Source organism: Myotis yumanensis, unplaced genomic scaffold (genome assembly GCF_028538775.1).
Source record: "Myotis yumanensis isolate MYYU_CA2020_CCGP unplaced genomic scaffold, mMyoYum1.0.hap1 SCAF_14, whole genome shotgun sequence".
In the NCBI taxonomy this organism is placed as follows: Eukaryota; Metazoa; Chordata; class Mammalia; order Chiroptera; family Vespertilionidae; genus Myotis; species Myotis yumanensis.
In genome coordinates, this window is record NW_027223765.1 from 41,858,631 (window position 1) to 41,882,881 (window position 24,251).

General features: G+C 43.5%; 1 protein-coding gene across 2 annotated transcripts in view; it reads left to right on the top strand.

Annotated features, from left to right (window-relative positions):
- The window catches only part of CACNA2D3 (calcium voltage-gated channel auxiliary subunit alpha2delta 3), an 812,027-nt gene that overhangs the window by 568,235 nt on the left and 219,541 nt on the right, over positions 1-24,251 (top strand). The window contains exons 14-16 of one of the 2 annotated variants that reach the window (XM_070390783.1): positions 2,232-2,249; positions 19,850-19,921; positions 21,236-21,316. In XM_070390783.1, the coding sequence (XP_070246884.1) occupies positions 2,232-2,249; positions 19,850-19,921; positions 21,236-21,316 (171 nt within the window). The remainder of the gene's footprint in view (positions 1-2,231; positions 2,250-19,849; positions 19,922-21,235; positions 21,317-24,251) is intronic. The other variant, XM_070390784.1, reaches the window with a different exon arrangement.

Consider the following 24,251-nt stretch of genomic DNA (forward strand, 5'->3'; position numbering starts at 1 on the left):
CAGACTTCCAGAAAGAGAGCAAGAAAGAGAGGGAAGTCTCCTTCCAGAGAGGCCTGTCAAGTCCAGCGGTTTGCACAGGGCTTAACTTTGGTATTTATTTTATAGTTCGTCAAACATTTGTAATTCTCACGGCCCCCGGTGCATTTCATATGACATAGCTGTGATTCAGCGCAAATGCTTTCCTAAGGAAACACACATTCTTCATTCCCCTAATGTTCACATCTCCAAGGTTTCCTTTCCGTTGTGTGAAAAGATGTTTAATATTTAAGAGACTTTTCTTTAAATCATTCCTCATTTTAAGCTCGATTTCTCACCTCTCCATACATTTTTTTTCCGACCTCTTGAGAAGCACTGGAAGAACTCGTGAACTTCCTTTTGCATAGTCACAGCCATAACTGGGAGGAAAGAATCCAAAAAGCATGCTGGTATTCCTGTCTTTTTAAATTGGAAGACCTTTCAGGATAAAGTTGCTTGAAAAATACATGTTGGAGAGGTTGAGTTCTGCCCTTCATGGGCATTCTTCCGCATCCTGGAGAAGTCTCTGAGACCTGAGGCATCTTGTGGGTCTGGATTTATCCTTCTGCCCTCTGCTGGGCTCCTCTACAGGGTCAGGGCTGTAGGGCGGGTTGAAGAAAGCCCTGGTCTTGGTGCATAGGAAGAGAGCGCGTTCTTCCAAAGGCAAAAAGAATGGGGGGAAAGAAGATGCAAATGGGGGCCCTATGATGTCTGGTTTAGTTGTCTTGCATTTCCTCGTATTTATGATATTATAAACATTAGAGGCCCAACTGGTGTGGCTCGTGATTGGTTGTTGACTCAAGAACCAAGAGATCACGGTTTGATTTCCGGTCAGGGCACATGCCTGGGTTTCGGGCTGGATCCCCAGACGGAGGTGTGCAGGAGGCAGCTGATCAATGATTTTCTCTCATCATTAATGTTTCTATCTCTCTATCCCTCTCCCTTCCTCTCTCTCTCTCAAAATCAATAATAATAATAAAAAAACCATATTGAACTCTAGAGATAGGAAAGTCTGTGGTCACAATTTTCAAGTGTTTGTGGCCTTTGTTAATGTAGGAGTTGCGTTGAATTTGTGTGTTTTAAAGACAGGCAATCCAGCTTTGTAATTTATTATCTATGGGACATTGTACAGTTACATAACTTCTATTTCCATTTTATTTTTCATTTGTAAAATGGGGATAATATGAGTACCTAGTATTGAGTTGCTATGATTTTATTTGATAATACAAAGAAAGGGCTTAATACAGTGCCTGATGACGAGTTCATAGTCAATAAATGTTAATCTCTAAGAAAGAAGTTTGTCTTAAAAATGAATTCTTAGATTTGGTATTTATATGCAGATAACACTAATTCCACTCCAGATTAGAAAAATGCTTTTTAAAACACTGTGGACTATAATGTCACAAATACTGTGGCATTAAGCCTGATAGTGTCAATGTAGAAAAATAGACAAATACATCTTGTAAATGTTCATCTTTTTGCACGTCTATGACTTCAGTTCCTTGCCTGTGCTATTGGGAAAGTGATTATGCCGGATATTATGCACTGACTGACTGCCTTTTTGTTGTTCCAAGAATATCAGCTTTACTTCAGAAGCACACATTCTTGTGCATGCTTCCTTAACCACCAATAAAGGGAATGGTTAATGTGCTACAAAGCAAGAAAATGGGCTTTCAAAGCATAACCTACTTCTAACGGTCTTACCTTTATGTACAACAGGGTTTCTCAACTTTGGTACAATCAACATGTGGCCCAGATAATTCTAAGCCCTGATCTGTAGCCACTAGAGACAAATAGCTCTTGCTCCCTCCCCTCTCCCAACCACAACTGTGTTTGGTGAGCCCCCCTCCAGTGGGAACTGATGGCTACAGGAAGAAGGGATTGGGTCTGGGAAGTATGTGCGTTTTGGGCTACTGGACAGAACCTCATGTCCAGCTTTGCAAGGAGGTTACCAAACTGCCTGGGCATGGCGATTCCCAAAATGCCTGCTCACAGACTATCTGTTGACACTACAGATTCAGACAGCAGATGCAATAATCAGCACTGAAGCTTTATTTTGGGAAATGACTTGGCTTTAGTTTTATTTTCCTCTTTTTCTCCCAATTATGGTCTTTTCATTTGCCAATGCAGCTGAACAAAGTTTTACAGTTAATCTTCACTTCTTATATAATGATTGCTTTTTTTTCTTTTTGTTTTGTTTTCCCCTTATTTTTCAGCTCCCTCAGGCACAAAAGGTAAACTCTTTTCCATCTCATTCCAGTCATCCCCAGAGCTCACGAGCTGTGCATGCCCTCCATGGTCTTGTGCGCTCAGCACTGTTCGTGACCAGTGAAATGGTTTTCCTCTTACAACTTCAGCAGCCTGGAGTTGGACAGGAGCAAAAAGGCCAACTGAGTCAGCTGTCCCCTGTCTCCCTGCCAAGTTAGTCCCACCAAAGAACCCTATAGTGGCCAGTGGTTTGGGGGCAAATCTCTGCCCATTTTGCTAAGAATTCTCAAATAATAGGTCAAGGGTAAAGTTTGGCACATTCCTTCAAGCATCGCATTCCAGATCTTCCCTGGGGTACTTTCCTAGAGAGACAGATCATGTGAATAATTAGTAAGGCCCAGTGATCAAGTTTAGATTCTGGGCTCTGAAGCCAAATCTCTGCAAACTCCCCTTGGGTTTTACTAGCTGCAAAACCCAAAACTCCTTCTCTTGTCTCGTCACCCATACCACCCAGAGAACATTTGAACAGAGTGCTTACCAATGGCCAGACCCTTTCACTGGTCCTCATTGTCTGTCTGAGATGACCTGGATCCACCATCTAGAATGTTCTCTGTCCAGAAAGATTCCATGTGGTTGCAGTGCTGGCTTTGCTGTTTCGTCCCCATGGCATGTCATTGTATCCTAAGGACAGTTATGGCAGAAAACATATCACATGATGCCTGCTGCCTTGTTCTTGTCTATTTCACAAAACTGAGCAAGATTTCCAGGAGACACAGTGATTTCTGGGGGACAAATGAAGGATGGTTTTGTTTCAGGAGTTGAGGAAGGGTGCCAGTCTGAAATTTCAGCAGTGCCTCCCTGACTCTCCAGTTTGGAGCAGAGATAATTTGGTTTCCCCTCATTGAGAGAGATGGCACAACTGCTCTACAAAAGACAGTCTGTTCAGACCATATGGACAACCAGAGGCCTAGAAATCATTACACAATTGCTCAAATGTATTTGAGTATTTAAACAAGGCGAGACATGCTAGTGTGTGACTTGGCTTGTGGTGATGTTTGATTACACTCCAGTGCCATCACAAAAGGATTGAACACTTCATTAAAAGTTAAAAGTATTTGAGTAGAGCAACCACTTCCAGGATAAATATATGGTCAGAATTCCAGAGTATCTGGAAGGCTTAGCATCTTTGATAGGTCACGCTTTCTTAATTGCCCACATTTGAAATTTCTTTGTAAAGAGATTTAATAAATTCAGTGCCTAAAAATGGACTGGCCCCAACTTACTGGCATTTGTTCATCAACTTTCCACTGATCCATATACAAAAGGATTCTGTTGTAGAAGATTCCTTGTGAATTTGAATTGCCATCAGCCATGGAAGTTTAAACAAAGTTCAAAACAAACCAATGCAGGATATGGTAAGAACAGTTGTTGCTGGGGCATCTGATTCTTCAACAGCACTTAGTCCACTGAACTCTTTCTTCTGTTGTCATGTGTTGACTCACATCCCCTGCTCTGTGAAGGGAAGCACGTTATTGTGATCATAGAAAGTTCAAAATCAAGGAAGATGCCCAGTGGCTTCCCTGTCTCCAAGATGCTGGGCCACCCAAGGGCCTTCTTCTGCAGCCCTATATAAGATGAAATAGCTTTTCCTCCCATCCCTCACCTATGAATTGTCTTCTCTGTTATAATAATATTAAAAATTATTAAGAACCCTGCATGAAACGGTTTCAGAATTCTTTGGGGTAGTTTTTGAGCAATTCAGCTCTTTGGAGGAGATGGAATATAAACCTCTGGGTATCTGGGCTGGAAGGAGAGGGCCGTTGACTGGAGGCCCACTGCGATGGAAGGCATCCTCCTTCAGGACCACCAGTATCTATTGGTCATGTCTGAGCATCCTGGCCCCTTACATCCTCCTTTTCCCTCCCCAGGGTTACCTCAGTGACATTTTGCAGAGTCCTTTACTGAAAAGATGAGGTTCTTACAAGCAACAATCCCCCTCACATAGGTTGTCTTGCACTTACCCAGCAAAGAAATATGGTGGGTTCCATTCCCACCTTCATTCACTTGTGACCATGAGCAAGTAACTTGAGCTCTCTAAGCCTTAGGATTCTTGTTTATTTAACAGGAATGAGACTAACTTTGCGGTTTTGAGAGTTACTTCTCTCACTTGTGCCTAGCACAGAGTTTGACATATGCTGGACACTCACAAAACTTAGAGTTCCTGTGACTATTTGCTTGTCCAAGGATGCTCTAGAGAGCAGGTCAAGAGAACAGTCTTATGTGATGGGGAGGGGTCTGAACCTCTGCAGTGTTCTGTGGTTCTGACTCAAGCCTGATGATAATCAGGAGATGAGAAAAGAGGCCAGAAGGTATGTCGGACTCCTATTTTGTTAGAAACTCTGTGTATTACCTGACTGCTCCCTTTACATGAGTCAGAAAGACATGCTGATTGAGTTTGACACCCCACAAAACAAAGCAAATGCTTCAAAAGACAATTGTTTTGAGGGATTTCTCCCAAACGTTTTTGACATTACCTGTAGATTTCACCCATCCGTGGACATGATTATAATGAGCCCTTCCAAACCCGGGAGTTTGTTGTTCTGGGGTAAGAGGGAGGCATCTCCAGCTGCTTCATCTTTGGCCTGCTTCTCACACAAGGTCATGAGTGCATACATTGGACCATATGGTATCTGCATTTGTGCCATCTTGTATCATCAGCAACTGTTTTCTCTATAAATATTTTAAATTGTTATGTCTCTACAAACATGCTTATTTTAATCTCTTTGCTGATCTACAACTAAAACTGTCCTATTTGGGTGTCCTTCATACATGTAGCAGCCACTAATGAATATTGTCTATAGTTATGGTTTTCATGAGTCTAATATTTTGAGGATCTTTCAAAACTTATCTCCTAGCCCTTTATGACTCTTTTCTGGGATAATAGTTCGCAAACAAATGGTTTTGTTTTGCTTTTTCCTGTGATTCTCAAGCACCTCTAAGATCATTTATGGGCCATGAATTTCAACCCTTTCTATAACCCAAATGTTGACATACCTGATCAATGTTAAATGTTTTAACCAAATACATACGCAGCATCCTGAAATGTTGGTTAAAAATCATGTAGTTTGCAGACCCGATGCCTTCAGGCCATCACAGATCTATCCCTTTTGGTGGAAATTGAACTGCTTTCTCCAGTGTATTGATTGCCCTTTGATTCAATAATGAAAAAAAGTCCATATGTGAGAAAGATTTGCCCTTTTTTTTCTTTACATGGTACTTCTTGACTTCAACAAAAATATCTAGGCAATCCCATTTTATTATAATAATATAGCAGAATTACCCAGAGCCATTGCAAATGCATATTCAATAGTCATACGTCGGGGGCGGGGCGGGGGTGGGGGCGGAAAGGCCCATTTTTCAAGTTGCCTATTCATTCGAGTAGATTCTGTCTGTAGGAACTAAATTTACTCAGTGGTTAACTTAATCACTGTAGAGTGGGGCCTTGCATACTGAAAGGCAAAAATACTCATCGGCTGTTTATGTGGGTTAATTTTTCCACACACTGGTACCCCTTGCCTTCATTTTGTGCTGTTTTCACATGCTTTTGGAGTTTGTCAAAGACAGTTTCTTGGAGGTTTTGAAGGTGCTTTATGTGTTGCTGGCCTGGTATTAATATCAGCCTGAGAATTCTGAGCAGGCACAACAGTCTTCTCAAAACCAGAGTTAAAGGCAACCACACTTCTAATCCTGTTCTGAAAAGCAATTGATGCATCCAGGGCCTCACAGTGTGGCCAAGGATCCTGCTTAATAGCCCAGCTGCCTGTTTTGTTTCCTGTTAGGAATAGCTTAACTTGCTTCTTGAACAAACACAGCAGGGTTCAAGATCTGTTGTTCTGCGCCTGCTGGGATAGTCTGTGCTGCTTAGCTTGTAGGAGGACTCCGGAGTGCATAAATTAGCTTCCTAAATGGAAGTCGATTTTTAGTTTTTCTTTCAGGATGGAACTGTTTTATTAATTTCCACCCCTCAGTGCAAATGGGATCCTGAGTCCATTTCTTTGTTTCCTTGTTTATATTAAATCTAGAGGAGTAACTGGAAACATTCATTAATCTAAAGTTTTCTTCCCTTTTTATTCGCTCTCCCTCTCCTTCCCTTGTTCTTTAGGTGTAAACTTGTATGAGCAGAATTTGGCCTGCCCTTATCTCAGTGTAATCAGATTTCAGCAATTGTGAGGCGTTATTTATCATTCTTGGCCTCGTTTAACTTCTATACTTTGCAATGTTGAATTAACCGTCATTGAAAATAGAACATTGAAAGTGCAACGCTGCTGTTTTCATAGAACTGAAGGTCTAGTGATGTTAGCATTTCCCTGCAGTTAGAGACCCAGCAAAGTCGCTGAAAATGAAGTGCAAGACTGAGGTGATAACTGTTTACATTTGGTTCTGGTTTAGGACTCATTTGTTTTTAACCTTCACTTGTGTGTAAACTATTACATCTTGTTGTGAGAACCCTGTTTTCTGCCTTATCGTGTACCTTTTTATAGGAACACATACAGGCATGTTTTATACGCGTTCTCAAGCTGGGGCTGTTAAGCTTGACGAGGCTCTGAGTCTGGAAGATGCTTTTTTCCTGTGATTCTTAAGCACTTCTAAGATCATTTATGGACCATGAATTTCAACCCTTTACATAACCCAAATATTGACACACCTGACCAATGTTAAATGTTTTCACCAAATACATAGGCAGCGGTGGGCTGCAGCTTCTGTGGATGGGCATGGGAACAGGAAGCCAGAGTAAGTCCAGTCCTCAGCTCTTCCCATGGCCAGTCGGAGTTACAGTGTTCACAGAACCAAGTGCGTTGTCCTCGGCTGTGGTTCTGTATGAGTGTGTCTGTGATAGTCCAGACAAGCTGCTCTGCCATTGAGGTAGTAAGTGAGCTTTGCAAGTTTCTTACCCGTGTGAGTGTGGGCCACGTGGCCCTGTCCAGCTCTGTGTTTGAGACCATAAATAAATGAATGCAAGACCCTCTGGCTCAGATGTATGGCTTCCCGATGGTGGGACGGCCGGCAGACAGCACACAGGGGCCAGCTGAAGCCCATGGGCCGATGGGAACCATGAGCTCTCTGTGAAGGCAGGACACTGTTCGCATTTCTTATTTAAAATAAAGAATTTGTTCATTTTAAACAACCTCATAATGTATGTCTACTTGTATGTATGAAAAATATTCAAGTTTTACCCTATTTTTATATATATTTGACTTTTTGTTACACTTATATACTATTTTGTAATAGGGAAAATAGCAAGGAAATAACAGAGATTCAATTTCATTATGAAAAATATTTTTTTTAGGTTTTACACTGTTAAGAATGAAAATTAGTTTTAAAATGTCTTCAAGAAAACATTGCCAGTACATATGAAGAATGTTCATACTTACATGCTTTGACTCAATAATTCTTTTTTGGAGAATCTTACCTAAATTGGTCAGTGATTTACAAGATTATTTGTAATGAGGAAAAGGAGAGCCAACATACCCAGCAATAGGAAAGTGGTGGCAAAAGTTACCGCAGTTCTGAGAGATAGTATATTAGGAAGCAACTACAAAATTATGGGCCTAGAGGAGATTTAATAATATGCCTGTCCTACTCACACCTCATTGGAGAGCTGGCTGGAAGCAAAGGCAACCTTGGGCTTAAAACTGAGGAAAATGGAGCTGGTGAGAACAGTATTGCCCACAATGGTATTTGGAGAGTGCGGTCACTGCATGATATACTGCATGGTATAGCCCTCTGTGCTGTGCTTACACGGCAGAACGGGCTAGTCCACCCTCATGGCAGAGTAAGGAGAGCCCACCAGTCTGAGGCCAATGCCAGGGTTGGCTGGAGGTGGAGCAGAAGCCCAGCCCTGCTAGCTGTTCCTGGTAACCTGGCCCAGATGCTATCATGATTAGCCCTGGTGTTCTCATGTTCATAATGGGGCAAAAACATCCCTCTTACAGGGGGAGGGAGGCACATGAACAGGCAGCCAGGGCCATCCACAGCCAGTGCTCAGCTCGAGGCTGTGCTGGCTGTGGCAGGCAGTGATGCTAATAGGCTCATACCTTGCTTATTAGAGAGAAATGGATAAAAATCAAGCAGAAATTGTTTGAAAACACTGAGATAACCTGGTGTTCTTAGAAAAAATAACTAGTTATTTGGGAAGACAAAAACCCAGTGCTTTGTAGTCCCAGGCTTAATTTTTAGTGTCTTAGGAATTCAAAGTATTTTTTCAAAAAATCTCATTTGTTTAAAATATGTGAATGTTTTCTACTATTTCTTTAAATCAAGCAAAACCAAGAAATATGACTCTCTTGAGAAGTTAAAGCAATCAAAACTACTCATAACATTGCTAAAATGAAACTGCCTTTTCTTTAGAAAGTCAAAGAAATATCTGAATAAAAGCGGTGGGATTTTTTTAAAAAAAAGTTTATTTACAATTGTTCTTACATCTCAAAACAAATGTATACATCCTTCTTCCTTTTATAAGAGAAGGAAGGTGGAGGATTGAGAGAAGATATTTCAAAAAAGTCCAGTTGACCTGTGTGACATCAAAAGTCAGTGTAACCCATGTTAAGTTTGGGGGAAGTCTTGAGGAAGACAGCCCAGGATAGACCATGTTTTGATTCCCTTGCTTCTGGATGTAGTCCTATAGGTCATTCTTACTGACCCCCAAGGTGAACTTGAACTCAAACTTGTGTTGCCATTTTGGCGTCTCCTCTGTATTTATTGATAGACTTAGAGCACCTGTATCTGTCACATGACATCCTAAATACATTTCCAGAAGAAAGTATACGCATCTACACTTTATTGGTCAAGACGCTGGAGGAGAACATCATTTAAAGGACAACTGCATGGAATACCTCAATGAAGTAAAGAGTGACGCAACCCAGAACATGTGATCCTGAGTCAAGAATGCATGTTTTTCTGACTTCATTGCTATATTTGCATTAGTTCAGAAGAAACAGAATAGCATTCCCACACAGGGCCAATCAGAGTCAATACAAGTCCAAGACTAACTTGACAATCAAATCGATGTCAAAATGGAAATCTAAATCAATTCTATATCAAATATCAAATCAATGTCAAATCACCACCAGTAATTTTTGTCAGAATTTATAGGTCCTCACAGGAGGGGCTTTTCTGTGTGGCGGATGGAGTAGGTAAACAGCATGAGTGACTCAGGTGTAGCTTCTCATTTCTTTACTTTTTTGGCATAATTTTTTGGTTAGGAACAATTTTTATTTTCATCAGCAGAATTTGTCTACCTGTTATCATCTCTGCACGTTTTAACTGGGAACTTGGTCATTTTAATGAAGCAATTGCCTTTTCAGTTTTTCTTCCTAAACTCATCCACATATTTCTTGGTCTGGTTCAGTGCCTGATCCTTTTTCCAGTCACATTATTTGTTGGTCAGACCCCTAATTAATGGATATATCTTCATTACAAACGCAAATGTAGCCCAGGGCCATGAGGACTGGAGGGATGGTTCTGTGTGAGCCTCCAGACGTCTCATGCCAAAGGATTCAACTGAAATGACCCTCTGGGTAAATTGAAGCAGTTGAGCAATCATGCATAGCAACACTACTAAGAAGTTCAAAAACAGAGAGTTAGATGTTTATCCCTTCAAATTAGCTAGACGGATTTTGAAAAAATCCCAACCCTAGTTTCACGAGGTAGAAAAATGTCAGGCAAGGGACTAATGCCATGGTATGGATTTTCTTTTTCCAGAAATGACTCACTAAATCGAACCACTTGCTGAATCATGAGCCCTTTGTGTGTGGATGGGACCCATACACATTTGCCCAGACCTGGGACACAGGAGATGATTCGGAGCTGGTGCATCTGAAGCATCTGTCCCTTCTTCCATGACCCTCTCCCTCCCCAGCGATGTCCTTCCCAATGTACATCCTTCCCACCTCCTTTACTCTTGGCAATTACAACTCCTACCTCCCCAGCTGCTTTCTAAAGCCATGATGTTCAATCATGGGATAAAGGAGAAATATTATTCTATATTGTTTATGTAATTTGAGTGGAAAGGTGAACTTCTCTCCCCAAGCCTAGAAAGTTCCTTGTAAGATTAATTGCACTTGACAGATGTTCCAGGCACTGTACTAGGGCATTTCACATCTATAATTCTACTTTATCCTCCCAAGAACTCTGCGGGGGTCTTCCTGATTTGCTTGGTTGCCTTTTTCATCACATGACATTTGTCACAACATGACATTTGTCATATCCCCCAACTCAGGAAGCTGAGGACAGTGTGGTTAGGACAGGGGCTCTAGAATCAGTTGGGCCGAGGCTGAAATCCTGACCCTGCCAACTTCTGTGACCAGGAGCAAGGTACTTTGCCCTTTTAGCTTCAAAATCTTCACCTGCAAGACCTTTTCGAGGTCTGTGTCAGGGTTAAATAAGGCTATGTAAATATAAAACATTTGAAGCAATGTTTGGTTATAGCAAGTTGTGCTTGGCAATAGATATGGATGGATGGAAAGAAGGAAGGAAGGAAGGCAGGAAGGAAGGAAGGATGGAAGGATGGAAGGAAGGAAGGAAGGATGGAAGGATGGAAGGAAGGAAGGTTGGATGGAAGGAAGGAAGGATGGATGGAAGGAAGAATGGGTGTATAAAAGGATGGAGAGATAAAAATGACCCCAATTTGAACAGCCTGCTCTGGGACGTTATACAATCTATGTGCTACTGTAGATAATTTCTCCTTTTGTGCTGCTCTCCAAGGAGGTCATAGTATTTAATTAAGCTGTTTTAAAAAAAAGCTCTGTGACATCACTTGGACATCATGAGCCTTCTGTCCTATGGGTGGCAGCAGCATGCGGGCATCAGCTTCCCAGAACCTACTAAGCAAAGATACAAGGCGAAGGAGGAAACAGAGGCCGCCCACAGTGAAAGCTGCAGCAGTAGCCTTAGAGTCTGTTGGAATGCTGGTTCCAATCCTCTGTGACTCCTCATCCTCTCTAGGCCTCATTTTTAAGCTAAATGAAAGGATGGGATTGGAGTAAATTCCTTTCAAGAGTATCTCCTGAGCGCTTCTTATGTAACAACTCCACGCTGAATGCTGTGGGTGAAAAGAGAAAGCATCCCAGCTTCTGCCCCTGGGGTCCTCAGGCTCCACCGAATCCCAGCTTCCCTTCCAGCCGCATGTTCAGCGACTTTGCTGCATTAACAGTTTGCACAGACGTGGTCCTAGATGGTATCTTGGGCTGTAGAGTAAATATGATTATCTTTGTAGTGAGGTTGGAGAACATCTGGTTCCCATTTCCACTTCGTTAGGGAAGGTTTTATGGAGGAAGCGGCATTTCAGGGGGTCTTTAAACAAGGGGAAGGCTTTGTCTCAGCCCTGAAGCTCCACACTTGGCCGGGTTTTCAGGCATCTATTGGAGAGGTGGCTAAACCACGTTTGTGAACATATAAATGTTCGGCCGCAATGGGGGTGGGGGTCAGTTATGTGTCCTAGCTCATCATGAACACTGGCCAAAGCCTAATGCCCCAAGATAATTCTCATGTTCATTATTTCGGGGAATTCTTGAAATAAGCATGCTCTACCCTAATAAACAAACACAGCCGTTTCCCAAGACAGCTCTCAGATATGCTCATCTGTCATATCCTCCTGCCAGGGCTTTACTTATACTAATATGTGTCCCTGGTCAAAGGCAGCAGCCTCCTCTATGTAGATGTTTATTCATAAGCACATTCCCTGCCTAATGACTTACATCTTAGAAACTCTGGGGGGAAAGGAAACAAAGGAAACATTTTCCCGAACAATAACAACTTTATTAGAAGACAGTTATTTGGAGATTCTCATACAGATGTTCCAACATCAGCATTATCATCCACCAAGCTGTCTTCAGGTTGTTAAAATGGGAACGAGAGAACAAACAAAGTCAGCGACTTAGTTCATGCAAGATGCAGATAAAGTTCAAAAAGGGAAATCTGATTGTTTTTGTATTTAGACAACTTAAAATATAGTGAATCTCATAAGAATTAAGGGTCTCCACGGAGACATAGGAGCATAGAACAGACTGACGGACTTCAGAGGGGAGGTGGGGGTGGGAGATGGGTACAGATTAACCACTTAAGAACTTAGGTACATATAGGCATCGCCCATGGACACAGACAATAGTGTGGTGAAGGCCTGTCCGATGAATTAAAAGTAGATTAGAAGGAACTGGATTAGAAATGAAGAGACCATATAAAAATCTGCTTCTAAAGACCTTTCCCCAAAAATGTTTAAGAAAAGAGAATTGAGGCATTTGATGAGGATGTAAGTTGAAGGTTGATATAACTGTTTTGAAGCAGAAGTGATTAAAAATCTATTAAAAATTTCAAAACTTAAAAAGAATGCGGGCTCTCCAGATCTCAGGTGCAAGTAACAGTGACTCAGTAAGACAAGGAGATGCCTTGGCTACAGCAAGAGGACATTTATGTACACTCTCTGGGACCAAGTGACTACACTTCACCAAGACAACCACATGCAAAGCAGGGAGCGTGGCACTTGGAGGTTTACTTATTCTAAGTTCATGCTTATGCTCCACTGCTATTTAGGATTCAGGCATTTTGCAAAAATGTTGAAAAATGCCAGTGCAAACTGAGAATCTAAATAATGTCCGTTGTCTGTAATTTGTCTAGATTTTAAAAGAGAAACAGTTCATCTGAGTAGTGTTAGAAAAGACGACGATTCGTACTGCTTGCGTGGAAAGAACCAGTTCTTCAATTAAAAATAATAATGCCTGCTCTTCCTAAACCTCTTGCTATAAAGAACATCCAAAATACTGATAGTCATATGTAATATGTTGAACCAAGAATACAAAACTTTATTCTGATAGCTTTTTCATGTGAAAGTGCTACAGTTGTTCTTTTAAAGGGCTCTTTTGATCTTTATGCAAAAGGGAGTTTTTTTTAAAAGAGAACTATTATCATCATTATTATTTATTTTTGGCATTAATATTCATTGCAAGCATATGCTATTGGGTGGTTTTATTTATAAAATCCTTTCTGTAGATAAGAATTTATGGGGATTTTCTTCTTATTAAAAACTTCAATCATACAGAAAAGAGATAAGTATAAAACACTTCATCAGAGATACACACAATTTAGAAGTCTTTTGGTTTTATTATAGGGAAAAAGCCTATTCTTTCTTACTCTTCTCATTTTAAAATGGATTCTTAGGCTACTGAGTAAACTAATTTTGACATTTGCGTACATGTGTAAAGCCTCTCATTTAAAACTGACCAGCAAATTTCATTATCAGCTGGGGAAATCTAAATGAGAGTAACATTCAGAGTCAGATAATATTACCATTCGCCAAGCAGGACATGTTAATGATCCTGAGCTCCCTTTTCACACCTAAGATGCGCAGATAGGATTTTGTTTCCAGGTTTCAGTGGGTTTCACCTGTGTTCTCTGGAGCTTGCCTGTTTCTCCACCAGGGCGTGTCTCCGGAGCAAAGGCACTTCTGCATATACCCAAATGCAAAAAGTACACGTTAAGACAGGTCATTGAGTGTGGTTCTTATTACTAGTAGATCCCCCCCGACATCTCTTTCCACTATTGAGGATCAGGGCTGCTGTGATGAAGGCAGGGGTGGGAGGTTTGGGGGAGGAGAAGTAGGCAGGCATTGAAGGGGTAGGTACAGAGGACTTTGTTGGTCCAGGAATAGGAGGGAAGGCCCAGGGAATTTTTGCATGTGTAGAGGGTTTCTCCATAGCCACATTTTCTGTTCATGCGTCCCTGCTCTTCTCCCTGATGCTCCCACCAACTAATCTGTACAGACCGTCATTCCCATGACTTTCTACTTAGTTGCCGTGGAGTGTGAGAACTGGAGGACAGGGGTGCCATCTGTGTCCATCCTGTCCCACTGCCCCTCCTTCAGCATGTGATGCCCAGAGAATAGCCCTGGGGGATTCCCAGGTCATTGGTAGACTTCAGCTCATGGAGAGAGGAGAGGAGAGAATGCCAAGGAGTTGGCTTCCTTCCATTCAAGCTCCATTTGAGAAAGTGAAAAAAAAAAAAAAAAAAAAGACTCTTCCTTTTCCAGCACTCCCGTGCCGCATTCTCAGGTCCTGCTTACCTGAAGAATCAGTGCTGCTCCTTTCTAAGCGTTTCATCTGCTATTGGAAGATGTACACAGCTGTGTTTTCCCACCTCCTAGTACTATTCTTTTCCTATCAAGACAAGGGTTATTGGCAGAACTAAGAGTTGATGCAGTCTATCTTTTTCTTCCACTGGAGAGGAACTAAGTGACATTGGCTGCCATTTAAATACATTTTTATTGGGAAGGCCAGACTCTGAAAAGGCCTTATCTCCCAGGACCTTGTGCCTGCAATTCCCCCCACCTGCCACTAGACAGCGCAGTGTCTTTTCCCGGAGTGCAAGTTGGTGTTCATCTCAGGTGTTGGAAGGAAGACACGGCAGAAATACAGCCAGGTGCATACGTCTATAAAATACGTATGTATTATGTTACACATTAAAAGATGTACTCTTAAAATAGTCAATACATTGATCAATTCTAATAAGAAAAGGAAAACATATACGCATAAGAGGAGCAAAGCACAGGAGGAATGTGGTATTTGAGGAGAGTTCCTGAGTTGGCCTTTGTTCTTGGCTCAGCGCCCGCCCCTTCCTGAACTGCTTCCCCGTTTGTGCACAACCTTTTCTTTGAGCCCAGGCCTCAGGGCTGAGCAGACCTGGCAGGAGGCTCCGCTGAAAACCACCTGGCAGCTCTTAACTCGCTCAAATGCCTTCTCAGGGCCTGGCACCCTCCTTTCTCTGGGGCTTGGCACTCACCCTCAGGGGCTGCAGCTGCAGGACAAACCGAGGGCTGTGCCACTGGCCCTGGCAGCTTTCTCTGAGTGGAGATGTGAGGAAGGCACCACAGCAGATGCCCTGATCTAAAGGGCCTGCTGGGCACCGGTGATGCCTGCGCCTGTCTCCCTGTCTGTCCTTTCCCCACATGTTCTCGCATCTCTGTCCTGGTGCCATCCCAAGCAGACTGGTTGGTTCTGCGACCTCTCGCTAAGGCTTTTCTCAAAACAGGCACAATTCCGTTTATTGTGATGTTTTACACAAAATCCTAATGTCAATAGTTTTGCAGACCACCATAGAAATTCATTATTTCTCCACAGGACTGTCTATTGCCATTCAGTGTCTGGGTCCCCTGGGTGCTTACATTTCTGCCTTGTGGGAAGGACCACCTCCCTGGTAGCTAGAGCCACTTGGGTCATGTATGGCCAATATTGGCACTGGCAAAACTCAGGCCTCTTCTGTCATGAGTCACAAATCCAATCCATGCTCATTTGGGCAAAACAAAACAAAACAAAAAAGGTACTGCTTCAAACGATCCCATCATGGCAAAAAGCATGGGGGGAGCTGACCTTAGGAAGGAGGGCATCCAGGGACTGGGACTCTCTCTCTCTCTCTCTCCTGTCTTATTCTCTCTCCCTTTCCTTTTTCCCCCATAACACACACACACACACACACACACACACACACACACACACACCACTCATCTCTCCTCTTCTCTCTGGAGTGACTTTGTGTTCTCAGTGGCTGCTCTGTGGGGGAGGGGAGTCGGGCATGGCTGACAGTCTCACATTCTTATAACTGTCCACAAAGAGGAGTAGAGATTTCCCATTAGTCCAGGTTGGGATAAAAAGAAAAAAAAACACCCAGGTAGCCCACCTTGAATCATTGCCTAATAATAAACCAATCAATGTGGCCTAGAGAGGATGTGCATGTGTGTGCATATGTGTGCATACATGTGTGTGCTTGCGTGTGTGTGTGTAGTGCTCTGGTTGGCTCAGCCTGGGTCTGATGCCCAGTCACGAGCAGGATGGGAGAGCTTAGCTGCCAAGAGAAACTGTGGGTGGAAGCGGTGAAGAGGAGTTCTCTAAAGGAAGGGGGTGATATTTACAAAAGATGGAAAAAGGGGGCTGGACAGTTTTTTTAAATGTCTTCATATATTCTTTCATTCATAAGTAATCTTAAGTATAAAACGACTGGATGAATCTGTCACGGAATCCCTGACAGGTATCAGCAAATGCCAGGCAATTTTACTTTAGCTCCCCTGCTCAAGCAGTGAGAGCCTGAGTGCCCGCCCCGGCCACCTCCTCGCCCTCTGCCTCCTTAGCCTTCGTCTCCCCTGGCAGACCTGGGTTCCTTGAAGATAAGACCTATATCTCATTCCTAGCTGACTTCCAGCACATGGCATGGAACTTGGCACATAGCTGATGCTCAGGGAATGTTTCTCAAGGGAATCGATGAATAATAATAATTGGGCCGGCGGCAAAACTGACAGACCACAACTGTGGTGCCATTATTTTATCCTGGGCCACACCCAAAGTTGTCTGCAGTGTCATCCATGGGAAGCAAACCATGAGGAGTAGAGACCTGGCATCACTGCCTGTACCTCGCACATGAATCCAAATGCATATTCATATGGGCCACATGCATGATTAACTTGGGAAGCTAGCAGGAAGCAGTCAATCTGTTGAGCAAGCTTGTGTTTTATAAACCAGGTGTTCGGTATTATTATTCATCATTTCCTTTGATACTAGAACAGTCCCCATTATGTAGCACAGGAAATGAAGGCTATGGAATAATATACACGTATTATACAACAGAGCCCCACAACCAAGCATTCTGGAGGCCTGTTCAAAGCCTGGGCAAGCATAATTGAATGGTAGTTCATTTTAGGGTTCCCACTTGGACTCGAGTTAATGGGATTTTGCCGAGATGGACCATGGTGACCCCCCTCTCCCATTCCTACACTTTGGAAAATGAATGTTGACTCTACGTCTGCGTTTTTCTTGGAAGCCACGCGTATGAATCATAAGCAGCTCTTGCCTCAGCAGCTGCTACAGGTTAAGGGGCCAGAGAAACGCAGGGACCCCCTAGCGTTTGGGGACAGAGGGTGTCTGGCTGTGGTTGGCTGCATAACTTCTGCTTGGTGGTCTGGAAAAAAACTTTTGCCACTGGCTTCTATTTCCTATGGCATGAGTACTGAATGCCTTTCGATCATAAAATATTTACAGTGCAAATTAATTTTCAAATTGATGTTCCTGCTCCGTGAAATGTTTAAGATTCACAAACGCCAGACCTGTGGAGGCTGGGGAAGAAGGAGCTGGTGGGTTCAGATTAGCATGAAGAGCATGCAAGTGATATTTCCAGGGTCCAGCCAGCCGTCGTGGCCACACTGATGAGCTTACAAACTGGGGAGGTCCAGGTTAGGGCTCTTGCCAACCCCATCCCAGCCTGGGCCAGAGCTGCCCCTAGGAGAGGAGTAGGTGAGCTCATAGCATAGTGGCTAGACTGAGCTCACTGCATTTCCTCTGTTTACCTGGGGCTGGTTACAAATGAGTGGTTTCAGTACAGATAAAATATGGGGATTTCTTTCTAGGTAATGATGATGCAGTCATTACCTTTGGAATTAACCTCTGAGTGGAGTTGACACTTTTGCGGCTTCATATTGGGAAGTTAGGTTCTCATGATCTTGTGTTTGTAACAGAACAATGAGCAGTGATTTAGAATTGATTTCTACTGGTTGCAGGGGGAAGAAGCTTCATTTCTCATTATTGCCAATGGTATGTTTTTATTTCAGTCATGGTATATGTTAGCATTGCTTGAAATTTTTATTTGAGTTGCAAAGTGGAAGTTCCCCAGGATTATGAATCAACTCAAATCAATTTTTAACAGCATTAAGAATTACTTAAGGAGTTGGGATATGGGAAGATTTCTGATTCTGAGAGAGATGTTTTCTGTAGGTTGGTTCTGCCTTCGAAAATGGCCTTGCATGTCCTCAGTGACAGCAGTATTATACTCTACTTTTAGCAAGAGGTTGGAACCCAGTATTCACAAACTGTTTGACCTGGTTCCTGACAATAATAACTGTCAACATCATCTCATAGTTCATTTTATTTAGTTACTAGTATTAATGATGATAATACTTTGTTTACTTATCCTAACAACCAAATTAGGCTGCCCCAAATAATAGACTACATGATTACCGTGTGTATTAGTAAGGGTTCTCTAGAGAAACCGAAGCATAGGAGACACATATATGGTGTCCCCAAAATGCATTTCCAATGGGTTACATCTGAAAAGAAAGAAACATCTATTGAGTATCAGAAAAAAAGCGTGTATACATTTTTGGGACACTCTGTAGTATATTGTTCTATATATTTTTTTCTGGACGTAATTTGAGAGAGAGATTTCTTTTAAGGAACTGCCTCACACAACTATGGGCTGACACTTCTGAAGCCTGCAGGGCAGGTTCTCAGGCTGGAAGTCCAGGAAGGGTTTGTATTGCAGTCTTGAGTCCGAAGCCAGTCTGGAAGCAGGATTCCTTCTTCCCTGAGGGATCTGTTTTTTCTCTTGAGACTCTGAACTGATTGAAGAAAACATCCCCATATTATGGAGGGTAATCTGCTTTCTTAAAGTCTACTGATTTAAATGTTAATCACATCTAAAAGATGGTTCACAGCCACCTCTAGACTGGTGTTTGATCAAACAACTCGGCACTGTGGCCTAGCCACGTTGATACATAAAATGAACCATCACACCATGAATCCCCAGTCTTTGAGGGACCATGAGACTTTTGTCTCATCTTGCTTATTATGGGGGAATGTAGGCCCATCTTGATATGAATGTAAAACGAATAAAAACATGGCCCCCTCTATTCCTATTAGGAGTTTGTCCCAATGACACAAGCGTGTTCTGTGCCACATTTCAAGGGTTGTTCCTAGAGGAGAAATGTTTAGCTTCTTAGCAGTGATTTCGGGGATCAAATGATCAAGTTATGTTTTTTGTTTTGTTTTTGTTTTTTTTTTAAATATATTTTTATTGATTTCAGAGAGGAAGGGAGAGGGAGAGAGAGATAGAAACATCAATGATGAGAGAGAATTATTGATTGGCTGCCTCCTGCATGCCTCACACTGGGGATCGAGCCCACAACCCAGGCATGTGCCCTTGACCAGAATCAAACCTGGGACCCTTCAGTCCGCAGGCCGACGCTCTATTCACCGAGGCAAACCAGCTAGGGCTCTGTTTTTGTTTTTGATTTGTGTGCTTTTCAACTGGGACTGGCATGCAAAGATCTGTAGAAGTCCAAAAAAGGTCTTGACTCAACTACGTTGGGGAGAGTAAATGCTTCCAGATTCCACTTTTTTCAGCAGGGCCAAGTATAGAACCCTTTACCTTCATGCTTTCTGATCCTCAATTTCCAGAATACAGAGAAGCATTAACATTGCACATATTGAACATAAATGTCTACCAAGTAAAATTGTAAAATCAATCTGTGTTAATACAATAAAATGAATCACTAAGACTCAACAAGGCTTTATTTGAACCCAAATGGCCTAGTGCAGTGAACTGATCAGCTGCAAAGACTGACTTTGTTTCCCCAGCCGGAGGCCCAGATCCCCATCCAAATCCTGGCTCTGCACTTCCTCCTGGGCTGAGGGCTGGAGTGGGTGCAGGTCCACTCCCAGCCACCCCTGGCCCATGAAGGAAGGTTAGCCATAGAGATGGCTCCCGCCCTGCACTTCCAGGTCAGTCTCAGGTAACTGGCTTTTCTCTCTCCATCCAGCTTGCCGACGATCAGGGCCTTGTCCTGATGACCACAGTCGCCATGCCCGTGTTTAGTAAGCAGAATGAAACCGTGAGTACAGCCGCTTGATGCCAGGAGGGTTGGTTTCTGAGACCTCTCCGGCTCCAGCTCTGGTGGTCTTCATTTATTGATTTATTTTAAGGACAGAGGGTTTATCATTTTCCCTCACATATAATCCTGCTGTTAGAATCATGAAATCAAACAGAGATGGGAGGAATTCAAGCAGGCTCCATGTTACAGGGTGCAGCACTTTTACAACGTTTACGTGTTAAATGACCAGAGGAAGGAAAACCCCAGAGAGACTCCTTGATTATGGTGGATGGCTAGTCTCCCGTTTGAAGTCGCCAAACTTGTATTAGCTTCCTAGGCCTGAGATAACAAAGTCCCACCAATTGGGTGGCTCAAAGCAAAGAAGTTTATTCTTACAATTTAGGAGGCTGGAAGTCCAAAATCAAGGTGTCAGCAGGGCCATGCTTTTTCTGAAGGTTCTAGGGAAGGATCCTTCCTTGGGCCCAGACTTTCCTTGCTTTGCAGCAGCACAAGTCCAACCTCTGCCTCAGTCTTCACATGGCCTTCTTCTCTCATGTCCTTTCCTCTTCTTAGAAAGACACCAGTCATTGGATATAGGGTCCATCCTAAATCCAGGATGATTTCACCTCGAGATCCTTAACTGATTATACCTGCTAAGACCCTGTTTCCAAATGTGGTCACAGTGTGAGGTTCTGCGTGAACTTGGACTTAAGGAAAACAATGGGCAGTAGCCATTTGTATCTTCTTCCAGAAGGCGTTTCTGACATGTAAAGTTTCAGCACATCACAGTGACCTTGGAAACTGGGACCCCAAAGGCCTCTTCCTTCACTTTAGTTCTTGATTTCAACTGGCTGCTTAAAAATCTTTGGGTTGTTTCTTCTTTCTCTGGCTATTGAGTCTCTCTCTCCTGGGCACCAGATGGTAGTGTAAATTGAGAAAGCAGTTAACACACTATAAGTCTTTCCTGTGGAAAGCTTCCATAAGAGAAACTGATTAATGATCACAGGCCTTAGCTGCTGAAACTTTAGTGCTTCTGCACATCAATTCTTCATTTTTAGGAGAGAGAAGAGAAGGAGGTTGTCTTGGTATGAGTGTGTGTTGAGAGTTATAGCTGTTAATGTTTGGCCTGAGAAGCTACCAGGCTTATCTAGTAACATTTTGGGTGGGGGATGGGGAATAGAAGAGGGTTCCTCTTGGACACCTGGGTTAATCCTCAATCTCTGTCATTTTGGAGAAGGCACCTGACAGTGACCTATGGCATGTGGCTTCTCAGAAGGTTCTAGTTCTTCTGCCAAATTAACTTACTGTTGTTATTGTTTAATGTTTTCTCAACAGAGATCGAAGGGCATTCTTCTAGGTGTGGTTGGCACAGATGTCCCAGTGAAAGAACTGCTGAAGACCATCCCCAAATACAAGGTAACACATCACTTATTTAAGAGTCAAGGGCCAAATGTTCAAAACAGTTTCACATAGTAACTATTAAAGCACAAAGTAAAGAGGCCCTTCTTTTCTCTTTCTGGAAGGCTCTGCTTTGCGGAGGAAGATCTGAGGAGGTCTATGCATGCCCACCCAGACTTGTGTGGGCCTATAGAAATCTACACAAGTCTATGCAGGTCTCCATAGGTCTAACTTCTCTGGGCATCTCCTAAGCCAGTCCTGACTCACCCAGTCTGAGGATCCTCTAAGATCTGTTACTTCTTAATAGAAACCCAGTGAGGCACAGGGAAAAATAGTCACTGACCATATTGAAAGAGTATTTCCTCTGTCTCAGAAGGCAATGGGGTATATTCATTAATATTCCTTTCCTAATGCTAAATTAAAATACGTGCCCCAAATAATTGTAAGGCTTTCTTTAACTTTGGACGTAATTGAGGGGGTGAAATAGGTAATTTTGAAACAAAAATAGGACAGGCCTTGGTAGCCCACTGCATTGGGAGTTTAGAACAACATGAGGAGCATTGAAAGGCAGGGGCCATGAAGAAGGAGCACTGTATGGAAGGGACTCTGAGAGGAAGAAAGGCTGGAACCTAGCTTTGTATGTGAGGCCAGCCTGCATCAGGGAGAGGAGTCATGCTTTCTCCTTACCTGACCATACTGCATGCCCAGCGTCCTGTTCCCACCACTACATTTGGGGACCGAGGGGCTCTCATGAGTCCCAGTGCCACCCTCAGCCAGACCTACTCCAGTTCCCATGGGAACAAGCATCCTGACTTCCACATGAATCCCCAGTGGTCTTTGGATTGGTGTCTGCTTTGTCTGGGGCAGGTAGGCCCAACACAGGAACCCACCTGAAGCTGACGAACTGCACTGCCTCCAGGGCTGGCTACAGAGGGCAACCAGTTCCTGTGGAGGTGATGTGATGCCAGTAGTTATCTGGGGTCCATGGGGATAACTTTAATTGGTATTTATGTTCTCTGGCTGTGTGAGGTATGCTGCTGTGGTGAAATAAATATGTTAATGAAATCAGAGCAATGGCCACACCAGGAGTGCCCCCCGCCGCCCCCCCCCCCGTCGGACTTGACATTCTCCTTCCTTTAGAGCAATGCTGTCCAGACTGCATCCCTGCACTCATCACCATACACTCTGCCTGTCTTCATGCTGTCCACATAGCCACTGGGCAGGTCCTTTTAAATGTAAACAGACTCACTGTTTCTCTTACTTATCTCCTCTAACCTCCGCCTGGCAATCACATGTGAAGCACAAGTGGTGATGTGCTAATTCTAGTCTCTGAAACACAGGTTAGTCAGGGGAGTGACATGGATGGGCTCACCTTTAAACAAATGGCCCATATCCTTGAGCCCCACACAGAAAACTCTCACCTGGTGCCTAGTGGGCGCTCCTCAGAAAAGTAAGGCAAAGGGTGGGAAGAGGCAAGGTCCTCAGCCCCATCACAGCCATTCAGAACTACATGTGAGTGTGGAGGGTGGGACGGGGCAGATAGACCCTGCTCCTGGTCCTAAGAGGGGTGTTCACTGAGCAGACATGGTTCCCTGACTACACAGGGTTGAGACCATACCTGCCTCCTCTTCCCCAGCACCCAGCAGACTGGCTCCCCGTCTTCATTTCAGGTCCTCTCATAGACTGACGGGGAGCTCCCTTTCCCCCTGTGTGGACAGCAAGCTTTTTTAGCCAGGAATGTTGACTAGTTGGCTGAGCGGCAGGGCCCACTTCCTTACTACCTCTTTCCTGCTGAGCCTGATTCATCACAGTTGTGAGGGGCCCCTGGGCCTTCGCTATGCTAAGCTTAGAGCTCTGGAGTAGCCACACACAGGGCCCTGCCTCCACTGCTGAGGAGCTGCGTGTGGACAGGTCTCCAACTCCTCTCTGTCCAATGTGATAACAATAGGACCTGCTCATAGACTTGCGTGAAGCATTGACCACTATCATTAATCAGAAACAATTATGGCACACTGGTCATGGGGACCGCTGTGATGGGCAGCCTCCTGGTACCCACAGCCCTCTCCACATGGGATGCTGCCTGCATGGAGCTGCTCATGGCTTTCCCACCCCAGATTCAGGCACCTGTGGGCTTCGTGTCCACTGAACCTTTGCTAACTTAGAATGCCCTAGAGAAAGCCCAACCACCATCTGGGATCCTGGGCCACCTTTAAAAATGAGTTTTTATAAGATTTTGAAAGGCCTGGGAAAGGCTTATGATCCAAGGTCATGTGTGTCAGGCAGGATTCTTAAGTTTGATGACAAGCACAGCCCCACCTTTTGACAGAAGGTTGGGGTAAGAGCAAGAGAATGGATCAGCCAGTCACTAGGCATCACAGCAAACTCTTGTCCAAACAAGTCACCTGCATGGATGGATGCAGCCGGAATGATTGGGTCACATTTCAGAGCATTGGATATAAAATGAGAAGTGCAGAAAATGGCTGTTAAAAAATCATTATTTTGTGGTATGAGACAGGGTGCCTCCTGGTAGAATATTAGCAGGTAACAGTGGCCGAGAACTCGATGCTGTGCAAAGTGCATTCCCCACATCACCTTAGCAAATCCTCTTCAGGTAAGGGCTGTGCTCCTAGATCCATTCTACTCATAGGAGACGCAGGTTCACAGGGGGAATGTTCACAGAGTGCAGGGCCAGGAAGTGGTGGGCGTGATCTCAGGCAGGTCTGTGTGACCTCTGACCGCGGTGCTGAGAGGAGATCTCAGGCATTCACATACCACTTCGCAATGTGATGCCATGCTCATAGACCATCTGTACCATTCTTGACTTAACCGTCACTTGTAAATCAACTCAGAACTTTCTTCACTTAACTCAGTTTTAATAGGGAACTCCCTTTAAAAAGTAAAGCCAGTTATATAGGATAATTGTAAAAAAAAAATCATGAAAACAAAATAATAG